The sequence below is a fragment of the Equus asinus genome, chromosome 10, assembly GCF_041296235.1.
Source record: "Equus asinus isolate D_3611 breed Donkey chromosome 10, EquAss-T2T_v2, whole genome shotgun sequence".
Lineage (NCBI taxonomy): Eukaryota > Metazoa > Chordata > Mammalia > Perissodactyla > Equidae > Equus > Equus asinus.
In genome coordinates, this window is record NC_091799.1 from 78,290,274 (window position 1) to 78,302,375 (window position 12,102).

At 45.8% G+C, this 12,102-nt stretch overlaps 1 protein-coding gene across 3 annotated transcripts in view; it reads right to left on the reverse strand.

The window, feature by feature from the left end:
- EGFLAM (EGF like, fibronectin type III and laminin G domains) overlaps positions 1–12,102 on the reverse strand; it is a 172,765-nt gene that overhangs the window by 20,283 nt on the left and 140,380 nt on the right. For all 3 annotated transcript variants that reach the window (XM_014831261.3, XM_044779406.2, XM_070519746.1), the window contains 3 exons: positions 9,594–9,705; positions 5,252–5,368; positions 2,091–2,271 (listed from right to left, as the gene is read on the reverse strand). In XM_014831261.3, the coding sequence (XP_014686747.2) occupies positions 2,091–2,271; positions 5,252–5,368; positions 9,594–9,705 (410 nt within the window). The remainder of the gene's footprint in view (positions 1–2,090; positions 2,272–5,251; positions 5,369–9,593; positions 9,706–12,102) is intronic.

The following is a 12,102-nucleotide window of genomic DNA, read 5'->3' on the forward strand; positions in this document are numbered from 1 at the left end:
TCTTTTAGAGAAGTGAGACCTTGTTGACAGTCCTCTGGTGAGATGAGAAGGGGGCCTTGCTACTGGGGTGCCACATGGGGTGCTGAGGTTTGAAGTGGAAGAAGGCACCTAAGAGTGAGAGCCCCTAAATGGAAGGTGAGGGGACCCCAAAGTCAAGCCTCATGATTGTTGTCGGCACCTGATGTCGTGCCTGGGAGTTAGAGGAACCTCTGTCCCCTCCTGTCCTCGTGGGCTCCCCAGGTTGGGACAGAGAGCCTCAACTGTCTGCAGCTGCCGCCGCCGCAGGGAGCCTGCTGTGCCCTGAGAGCAGCAAGGAGCTCGGTGGGAGCTGGATGCCCCCCCTGTCTGGGCTCAGACCCTCCTGCTCATGCTCTGATCTTGCAGGGACCAAGGGACGTCCCCAAACCACCGCGATGGTCTGAGCACCCAGAACTGCTCCAGGATTTGTCTGAGTTTCTGGCCCCAGCCCTCCTGCGCCACCAAGAGGTCAGAACAAGTGCCCCATCTCTCAACTAGGGCCATAGTGGGATTTGCCATAAATTCTCTGATGAGGTTAGAGAAAACCAGACTCACTGAGGATCTTCAAAACTAAACTCATGATGGAAAAAAGTGCTCTTTGAGATAGATGGACTGAATGAGACCTGGCACTGGTGATTTCTATGACAGGTTGCTCAGTGTAGAAGGACTATTTCAACTTCTGTGAGGGATGCTAGCAATAGGTTCTTGTTTCTGAAGCAAGATCTGGTTATCAGGGAGGGGAAAAAACAAACCTTTCAGTATAGGAGGCTGCGAATGACCTTGCGGTGATCTGCTCATTAGAATTACACAGGATCATTCACTAACGAATGGATCACTTACTCCTTTTTGGGGATTCATCACCAGGGTGAGCTATATTAATAAATATATTTCATATGATTTGCCATCCAGGTTTCAAAATTCTTTTAAATATAGTACTACATAGTCTTGTAATTGGCCACTTACATGTTTCATATTTTCCAAGGCTGCTGCAAAACTTCTCCTGCCATTTCATATACCAACATATCTACCTGTAATTTACAGTTTTCCTCTAAGCCATACTTCTGATGAAAATCAGAAACCTGGAAACAAACAGGAAGGAGAGCGAGCACATTCCTTCACTTCGGCTCGCTGCCTTATTTCCTGCAGGCCTGTCTGCTTTTTTTTTATTAGTTCCAGGACAGAGGAGGCCCCACTGATGTTCTACACAAGAAGGTGGTCCTATGGCCCACATGATGCAGCTGCGTGGTGCAGGGCTCTTCTAGACCCCAGACCCATGGCCTCCGCCTCCCTGGGACAGGTGTGGAAAGCTCAGTCCAGCAGGTGCTTGTGGTCTGTGAGCCGCTCTGCTTTCAGACAAGGGCAGGTTGGAAGCTATGGAGTTCACAGTACCTACTAATGGACTTCATTTTTCTCACCAATAATAGTAATGGCTAGTGTTGACTGAGTACTTATCAGGCATGCTTCTAAATGCTTTATGTGCATTGCTTCATTGAATCTATAGCACAACCCTCTGTGTTAGATACTAATGCTACTGTTATTCCCATTTTACAGATGAGGAAACTGAGGCACAGAGAAAACTTAGGTAGCACGGAAAATAGCATTCTATAGAAGGTTATTCATACTTTAGTTTGGAGGAAATAACATACGATTCATCTTTTTCTGTATTTGGCAAGATTTCTCAGATTTCTATAGCATTCACAGGCAGGTGACAAAATATTTATCAGCCTATAAAGCACAGACATCAACCATAGGCTCTGGGAGTGGCCCTGGAAACTCCCCTATATTATGGGTTAACCTGTTGGTTCCCTGGATTCTCAGGGAAGGAACCGGGGGCAGGGAAGTGGGGATGCTATTTTCCTGCCATTACAGAAGTATTTCAGCATTTTAATTATTAAATAATTACAGTAGTTTATATATAATTAGCCGCCTAATATATTATTGAAATTGTTGATAAAAAGAACTGGTATGGCTGTCCCGGAGTTACCAACTCTTCCTTTAAGAGTGGTAGTCCCCCAAATGGCCTGTCCGTTCCCTCTGCTCCCGGAAGCAGTGCCTGAGACCCCCGCGTATACCTTTCTGGCAGTGCAGCCCCTCAAAGCCCAAGGGGCAGTCACACTCATAGCCCTCCTTCCTGGGCCGGCAGCTGCCCCCATGGGCACAAGGGGCCCCCACGCAAGGGTGGGCTGCATTCTCCACATTCACGCCCCAGGTAAAGTCGTGCTTCACGTGGATGGTTCGGTCATTCAAGATGATCTTGGGGAGAGAAAATGTAAAGAAATTCAGAAGTTCAGAAAGCATCCTTGCAATCTTCTAAAGCTCTTCTCAGCACACTAACCTGAGCTACATGTAAAGCTTTAAAAATAAAAGAAAAAGTTCAGTAGTGAGCCAGCCTGATGGTCTGGTGGTTAAAGTTTGGTGCTCTCACTGCTTGGGCAGCCCGGGTTCACCTCCTGGTCGTGGAACCACACCACTCATCTGTCAGTTGCCATGCTGTGGTGGTGGCTCACATAGAAGAACTAGAATGACTTACAGCTAGGATATACAACCATGCACCAGGGCTTTAGAGAGGGAAACAAAAAAGGAAGATTGGCAACAGATGTTAGCTCAGGATGAATCTTTCCCTGGAAAACAAAAGTCCATTTGCTGCTTTTATAGTCTTGTAAGTGATGCAGGAAATGAAGTGATTATGTTTGGCCCTCGGGAGAATCTACTGAGAGTAAAGCATCCTCTGGAAGAGTAGGGAACTCAGGGAGGTTGGTCCTAAAGAAGTTCCAGTAACTTCAAAATTAGGGTTCTCAACCTGGCTGCCTATTAGAATCGCCTGGGGAATTTTAGGAAATATACTAACACCCCAGCCCTACCCAGATCAATTGAAGCAGAATCTCTGAGGGTGAGATCCAGTCAGCAGTAACTTTTAAAGTCTTCCCAGGTGATTCTAAGATGCAGCCAAGGTTGAGAGATGCTGCTATAAAGCACAGCAGGGAAGAATACATAAAGTGTTCTGCAGGTAGGAAGCAAAGGAGGAGTGAGGGCACTGGTGGCACGGAATCGGCAGAAGCTTCTGGCTGAACTGCTATATCCTCCTGGCTAATGTTCTCATGCAGTCTCCACAAACTCCATCAATGGGGCCTCCCCGATTGTCCCACTTGCTCCTGCTGTCCTCCTTCCCTGAAACTCTCGGATTCTTTTCATCCACATCCCCTTCCCCACCACTAGAAAAAAGAATGTGACTCAGGTCACATTCTTAGCACTGCTGTGCACATTCACCAGGACAAGAGAGCTCCTTGGCCCTCACTCTCCTTTCCCTGCAAAGGGGCTCCAGTGAAAATGGTGAATTATAGGGAGAGGTTACTAGTCTCCTCAGCCCCAAATAAACAGACCCAATGTTTTTAGCCCTTGACTTGGAGAGTATATTTACTTTGAGCTGCTGGTGTTTCCATGTCATACAGACTTTGCAGAGCTCGGAGACGCTGAGAACAGCTCCTAGGGGAGCATGCACTGTGCAGGGGGTCCTTAGAGGTTAGAAATGGCCCTTCCTGCCACTAATTCCTGTTTCCACAGGCTTGCCTAGTCCTTGGAGAGTATCGGGAGAGCTGGGAGTACAGTTTTCCCTAGTCCTGAACCTCAGAAGCTGCTAGAGAGGAGCCAGTATCCTTCTACAATCCCCCCCTTTTCATGCTGCAATGAAGGACTGTGAAGCTGAGTCATATGTACTTGAGACAAGCCCAGAACGGCACTGGTCACTGCAGGATATGGCCCAGTCGATGACTCGGTCACTGGGAGAGGAGGGTGGCCTTTCCAGGAAGTGAGGAGGAAAGGCTTGTGTGTGCCGTGTGAAGGGGCGGTCAAAGGCTGGCAGGCGTGGGGAGGGGGATGAAGACTCTTAGCATCTCAGCAGGCTTCCTAAGTGAGAGTTTCAAACACATGATTAAACACGGCCAGTCTCACTCATGGGGGGGACCATGGTCTGAACTGAGGTGTCACTGACATCACAGTTCAGCAACAAAGGGAAACATATCAGAGTCAGCAAATATTGACTGGGTCCCTTTTCTGGGCCCAACGCTGGGATACAAGAGGAGAAGGACACAGGCCCAGGGGTCCTTCCCAGTACCCGGATGTGCAAATCATGATAGGATCTTCTTTCACTGTCCCTCCTTCATCTTAGCTTCCCTCCTTCTTTGCCTCAGGTCTGAAAAGGATCAATGGCCCACATTCCGCCCTTAGTGCTAGAGGAAATCAGGATGACGCTATCATCCGGGAACCAAATATGCTTTCCTTCAAATCCTTTTTCTCCCAGTGTTTGGTGGTCCCAGAAATCTGGTATGTCAACTTGCACATCTGCTGCAGACAGACCATACTCTCATAACTGGAGAAATCATGGGCAGCCCCAAGAGAAGGAATAAGAGACAAATATGATTGGGATCAGCACCCTTTATCTTTTACTAGCTGAGTGGTTTTTTTCTGAACCTTCTACGGAAGGACTCTTTATGCTCTTAAGAGCTTGGTTACATGATGGATGGACAGCAACTGCTAAACTGTGGGAGTGGGGATGATGATGGAGGTGGGAATGAGAGCTGGGTCTTGCCTTGAGCAAAGTGAAAGGAACCTCACAGAGAAGCATAGAGCCAAGAGTTATGAGACTCCATTCACCTCCTTCCCTTTTCTAGAAGTATCTGCAGTGAACTGATGCCAGTTGCCTCCTTCAGCAGTCCCAGGATATTTTGGTGGATTTGCTGTAAAGATTTACCTTCATTGAGTTGCATTCATGGAATGTCTGCTGGGCATAGACCCAGAATAAGATGTTATTAGAAAGTAGGGTTGGAAGGCTACACTATGAGCATTAAATAATACAATCTTAAAAGTGCTAAAACTGGGGCCGGCCGGGTGGCACAGCGGTTAAGTGCACATGTTCCGCTTTGGCTGCCCGGGGCTCGCTGGTTCGGATCCCGGCTGTGAACATGGCACCGCTTGGCAAGCCATGTTGTGGCTGGCTTCCCACATATAAAGTAGAGGAAGATGGGCATGGATGTTAGCTCAGGGCCAGTCTTCCTCAGCAAAGAGAGGAGGATTGGCAGCAGTTAGCTCAGGGCTAATCTTCCTCAAAAAAAGAAAAAGTGTTAAAACTTTCTCAAAGCTTTTTTGGGGGATGTAGCAGGTTTCACTGACCACAGTTCTCAATTTCATTGTCTGCAGTCAAGGTCACACAATAAACATGAGCAAGTGAAGAGTGTACCTTCTGGATGCTGCCAGTAAATGGCCTGAGGATGCCAGAGTTCTTCTTCACCTCGTCGTAATTGGGGACTCCACCAATAAAAATGTCCGTGTTGCACTTAATTTGTGTGAAGCCTCCCTGCCAACAAATTAAAAACAAAACATGGTATAACTTCAAGAAAGATAGTGAAGACTACTAAATGTGTCTTTGGCTCCCGGTTAGGGAACCAAACGGTAGAGACAGCCTGAAGACTCATCATGACAACGTGTCTACACGTTGGCTTAACTTTCACATTGTTTTGCATTGCTATTTACCCGTTTGAATGTTTGTAAATTTATTAAGCTCTCTGAGATTCTGTTTCATCATCCATTAAATGGGAATCATAATGGCTGCCTCCTCGATGTGTCAGGAGGAACGTGGTAGACTGCGTTACCTACCACAGGTATTCAGCATTCTTTGGCTGTATCCCAGTCTCTGCAGGAGGATTACCCCCAACCTGTCCCTCTCAAGTGGGCCCAGGTAACTTGCTTTAGTTAATAAAACACAAGCAGAAGAGAAATGAATCACTTCTGGGCTGAAGGCTTCAGAGCCAGAGAGTGATTCACTGTGTCCTCCTCCCCCATCGTCTGTTCCTTCAGCCTAGGTCTCAGATTAAAGCTGCAGCCAACCATTGATGGATATGTAGTGTGAGTGAGAAATAAACCCTTATTATAAGCTGCTGATCTTTTGGGGTTGATTGTGACTGAGTGTAGCACAGTCTAGCCTGTCCTGGCAGCTCTGATCCCACTAATTTACCACTTTGCCCAGAGTGGGATGCATCATCCACATTCCAGTATGGCCAGCTATTGTCATATTTGCTACTGGTAAGGATAGACTTTGAGGCCAAGAGGAAAGGAAGGCATGGCGGGTGGGAGGCATTCCTTGCTATCAAATACAAAAGGCAGAGAAAATCTTTCCATATTCCCAGAGAACACCCCATTGTCAATCCCCAAAGACATCCTCTGCTTCTGGTCATTTTGACAGCCTAAACTCCAACAGCTGGGCTAGATAACAAGCTGTTGTAATATTTGATGTCTAAATTCCTTCCAACACGAGCCTTAAATGAGATGTTAAAATGTCCTAAGATAACATACAGAGATAAGCTAAAATTTGAGATCTCTGGGGATGCACACACTTTGGGTAACATAAGTTATTGCTTCTTTTGACTTATGGCAAAAGAAATACCACTGGTAGCAGCATTCAGTCATTAATCTAACAAATATTATTGGGCACCTACTATGTCCAGGCACTAACTGTTGGACAAACAACAATAAAGACACACCTGTCCCTGCCCTCCAGAGGCTTACAGTCGGGGAGACACAGGCAAATAAGTGGGCAGGTGGCAGTGGCGTTGTGAGGACCGTCCAGGTGGCTATGGGTGCACCTGGTGGTGGTGGAGTGGGGTGTCTCATACCCTACCCCAGACATAGAGAGTTAGGAGGTCATCAAGGAAGAGTTAGAATTGTAGAAACTGGACAAAGCCAGGGCTTGGAGGGAATGTGGGTACAGGGCAGAGGCAAGGAGGGACCAGATCGTGCATGCATAGGAATTTGTTCTCTACCCAAAAAGCAACGAGTTTTAAGCAGGAGAGAGAATAGTCAGATCTGTGTTTTGGGAAGATCACTGGCCAGAAGGAGGAGAATGGATGTGGGGTTGGGCTGGGTTGGGATGGAGAAGAAGAGACAGGCAGCGCAGAAAGGGGAGCGCTCACAGAGACGGAGTCCAGCCAGGTAGCTGCAGCAGGGTCTTGATTAGATTACAGACTGGATTGCCTTCCCTTGATAATCTTTGGGCAGCTTCGAGGGTTCTTACTTAATTGCAGGCTGGGGTGGGGGGTGGGGTGGTCATCAAAGAAGCAGAAGGGCTTTCAGGAATTCTTGTGGCAGATGGAATAAGAACCAGGCAGGCACAGTCACCACACACCCACAGGCTCCCATTTCTTTTGTCTTTGCTCTTATCAGAAAGTTAATATAAGATAATAAAAGGAAAAGGAGGAAGGTTACAGGGTCAAAGGGGTTTCAGAGAAGCAGGCTGTTTGGAAAATCTTTGAGTTACACTCCCATCCAGTGAATGGGGTGGGGCCTCGTGGGGTGAGGGCCTTTTCTTTTGGCCGCTCATCAGAATCCTCCCCCACCACCCTCCTGTTGACAAGAGGCAGGGCTGCAGCTGCCACACCCACGTAGGACCGCAGGAGAGAAGCAAACAGACCCCACCAAAGTGGGGCCTTCTGAAGTGAAGCGCTCCGTGTCTGGATCTGCCACTCCTGTTTAGCTGGAAGTGGTCGGAAAACCTGAGCAAACCCCCTGGTTGGGGTTTTCTGAAGCCCTTGGCAGCACTGCCCTCTCTTTGAGTCCTGCCATTGCTTGACTCATAGTTCTGGGCTGTTGGTATTTCTCAGTGCAGTCGGCTGAGCAATCCCTTTTAGTCTGGACACTTAGGGGCCAAGGTCCTGGGTCATCCCCGGGAAGTGTTCTCTAATCCTCACCCCTTCCCCGGGTCTAAGCTCTAAGAACACTACCCCTTGAGCAAGGTACGGACAGCTGGGAGCAGAATCTTCTGGAGGGAGATCTGATTAAGGCTCAACCCCAGAGTTCAAGCATGGGGCTTTCCCACTCCTGATTCTGAGCAGCCTCAAAAGAACCACCCTCAAATGCACACAGAATAGCCACACCTTCCCTCCCACATGTTTACCTTGCTTTTCAAGTGGGCAGCACTCCAGTCAGCTCCAGCCATTCAAAAAGCCAATAGGGAGGGCACTGGTTATGCCATACTGGGTTAATTCTCATTCCCTGATGTGGTAGTAGAAACTCTGAGGTGCGGTTTTTACCTCTGTGTCATCTCTTCACTGTAGGATCCCAATGGTAAACACTGTGTCTTGAAAAGTTCCTTATTTATAATCAAAGGCCTTAACCCTACTATTTATAAACACTCCATCCTAAACTTCTGTTTTTGTTTTACAGCTGTTTGTAACTAAGGCCTAGAGAGATACAATTTTTTTTGAATTTATATTCTTAAGTCAACATACAGTCAAGTCAATACTTGTGAACTGCTAATTCTGTCTTGGACTAAGGTCAGCTATTAGAATTTTCCTGATTGTGCCAGAAGTGACTCCTGTTTTCCCTTTAAAATCCATTTCTCCTTATCCAACTTCCTCCTTTCCTTCTTTCCCTCCCTCCCTCCTTTCTTCTTTCCACGAATACATTTAGAACATTTTCTAGGTCTGAAGGGTGCTCGCCTCTTGAAGCAGAACCCAGGTTGGCATTCTTGTAATCCTAAGGAAGCCTTTGGTTCTGACAGGACCTCCCACCACTGCCGTCCCTGAGGCTGGCCTTTGGACATGTGAGTCCTTCTTTCTTCTCTCTTCCTCAGCCAAATACCTCTTTCCCACCCAAAGTCTTTTTTTATAACCAATCCATTTGCTTTTCAGAATAGTCACACTCATCAACACCCTCTTTAAATCTTGCGATGCACAAAATGAAGATTGTTGGGGATGAAAATACTGGCACATAGAAAATGCCCTGTGTCTAGGGGTCTGTAAATCTGTGTGCGTGTGCAGAATCCTAGTTGGTTATAGTTTAAAGCAGATCTCTCTTATCTCTTCTTAAAAATGTCATTGTCCTTTGGATGTGACTTTGGAAATAAAATCGTGGAAGAAAGTTATAAACTTGAGCAGAAGTCCTGAGCTCTTGAAGTCATGATGGTACGCTACATATGAACTAAGAACGATAAGTACAGCTACATAGAGCTGACCGTATGCCGGGCTCTGTTGTGTTTTACAAATATAGTTATTCTCATTCTCACAACTCCATGAAGCAAACACTATTATTATCGCCATTCTCCCCATTTTATAGATGAGAAAACACTAACTTGGGGTCTGAGTTCACAACACTGGAGCTAGATGTTGAACCCCGGGAGTCTGGTTTCAGAGCCTGTGTTTTTGGCAGATGTGCCACCCCCACACCACTGGCCCTACCTCGGAGTCTGTGTTCTGACCGTCTACATTATCCACCCACATAAACAAAGGCGGGGGTGGGCAGTGAAGAGTGGAGGTGGCGGGCAATTTTTTTTAAGTGCTGTACTCATATTGGCTCACTTAATCCCTACAAGCACCCTATCAGGCTGCTACTATTATCATCCCCCTTCACACTGAGGAACAGAAAAGTTAAGTGACTTGCCCAGTGGGGAGCCGGGGTATTAGCCCAGGCAGACTGGCACTACAGTCCATATGTTTAACCATTACACTGCTGCTTTTCTCTCCAGGACAGGGAAAAACCAGTAACCCAGCTCACATTAACCATCAGGAACAAAGGTGTGTCCTTCTTACCTCCGCCATTCGCTCCACTACCTTCTGCTTATCCACCTGTAAGATACCATTCTTCGCTGTGCGAGATACATGCAGCTCATGCCAGTGGCCCAGGGTGAGGGGGTCTTCACTCCTGTTGAAGGAAGGAGACTGAGCGTGGGTTAGCATCACTGGTGTGATGGACAGTATTTATCAATCCAGCTCTGATGAAACTCATACCAACCTTAGGCACCTCACTCTGTTTGGCAAAAGGAAAAGAATCATTCCTTCTTAGTAAACACAGAAATGCTAGCTCTAGTTATTGGACCCCTTCCTGGCAGGAGCATTGCATTTACTATTTCATTTATTCTTTATAACAAGTCTGAAATGTGGGTAGCATGAGTCCGGTTTTCTAGATGAGGGGTGATAGGAAGGTAAATGTGATTATAGTTACACACAAGCTTTGAAGAAGAGAAAATTATATGGGCTTGGGTGTAAAACACAGATTCCTGGGTCTATTCATGTCTGCAGCATCCTTTGAAATGAATAAAAAAAATAAGATGAATGGATGGAGAGATATAAGCTTGGCTAGACAGGGATAAAGCAATTACAGCAAAACGTTAATTGTAGACTACAGATGGTGAGTATAAAGATGTTTACTGTACAGTTCTTTCTACTCTTCTGTATGTTTGAAATTTTTTCATAATAAAATGTTGGGGGCGGGGTAAATTCCATGTTGTCTGATACTGTGAAAAGGATTAAAATTACTTTAAAAATTCAATTATTAATTCAAGGTGGGAGGACTTGAAGTTTAAATGATACTGATAGGAGTTTTACACACTACTTTTTATAGTGAGGTGTACAAAAAGAGTACAATCATTGCATTTGTATTTTTAATGACGTCTAGTTCCTGGCCTTCACTGAACCTCCCAATTATTTTTTTGGTCCTGGATCATCTTTAGAAAACCATCAGGAATACCAATGGGCACAATTATTAAAAGGTTTCCACCTCCTCACTCGATTTTTTGCTCTGGCAAACGCTTTTCTGATTTGTCCTTAGCTATTAGAATTTAATCACCTTGACTAAATCAATATGCAATAAAGAAACCAGCGGCACTTTTTAAGCGGCCCGTCTCCATAATAACTAACAGCGCCTTAGTCGAGCTCCTGTCCTGCAGAGGTCACTCCCTGTCAGTATGCTGCCTTGCTCAGCACACTTATATTGATCATGGCCATCATGAGCTCGTTTCAATTGTCTCGATTTCTGAATCAAGTTCATAATGAATTTGACCACCTTATCCTTCTCCTAACATTAAAATGATTTGGCCAATTCCATGGCTTCCTCTGAAAGTTCAGGCTTTCACTGAATTTTCTTAATTAAACAGGAAGTCTTTGAAATGGTTTTCAAAATACACATCTTCCAGAGGGGCACCTGAAACACCAAGAGTGGTGACATTTGTCTGATTAACTGGAGAGGGGATGGGACAAAGGAGCGGGTGGAAATTCTGAGACTTTGACTCCTTTTCATCATATCTAATACTCAAAAATTCTTTTTCCAGGTGCCTTTCCTGGCAGGCAGGGAAAGAATAACTTACATTAAAAAAAAATTAAAAACATCTCTTGTCAAAAATAGGCACAAATTCATGAAAAAGAGAAATGCTGGATTTCTGGGGTCCCATGTGTCTGTGACCCCACAGCTGGAGCTGCCACTGCAGAAGTGGAGGGTGTGGGGTGCAATCTGTCCAGGAGGAGGGTTGATGAGCCCCGACCCTTCCTTGGCTCTTTCTGGTCATTCTTTTCCTGGAGGAAGCCACTGGAAAGTACGAGGTGATATTCAAGGTGTCTCCCTTTCTCAGCTTGACAAATAGTTCTAAGTAAATTGCTTGGACTGTTTTGCATAATCATATGTAAATTGAATCAATTAAATACCCACCAAAGTAGTCTTGAGACATCAGATGTTTTCCCATAACCAGAGGTACAAAAAATGTTTGTCCATTCCCCAAGGTGGGAAGTGTCACTGATGAGTAGGAATTCAGCCATAAGGACAAAAATGAACTGCCCTTTCTAAAAATTGTTGAAACCCAACACAGTAAGCATTTCCCATCAGCCATGAAAAATGATCAGCAGTTTAGGGCAATGCAAGATTGTAACATCTCACCCGCATACTCTTCCTAAAAATGACAGTCCAGCAATATGAATGGTGATTGAATACAGCCCGCAATTTCTTTTAAGGCGACAACAACAGACTAGCTGATTTCCTGCTGTAGGGCACCAACGAACAAAACATCATAGTGAGTTTCAAAAGAGAAGACTCTGCCGCGTTCCACCAAGCGTAGGAACAAGAAGCACGTCTGCAGTAGGTTAGCAGGGCTCTGGCTTGAAGATAAAAACTACCATGGGAGGAACTCAGTAAGAAAACAGAGACATAAACAAATAAGAAAAACATCTGGTTTACCAGCCACAGGCCCCGAGGGATTCACAAAGATACTGACACACTGTACAGGAACAATCGATCTGCTAGGTAAATTAATAGTACAAACTAGATAACAGG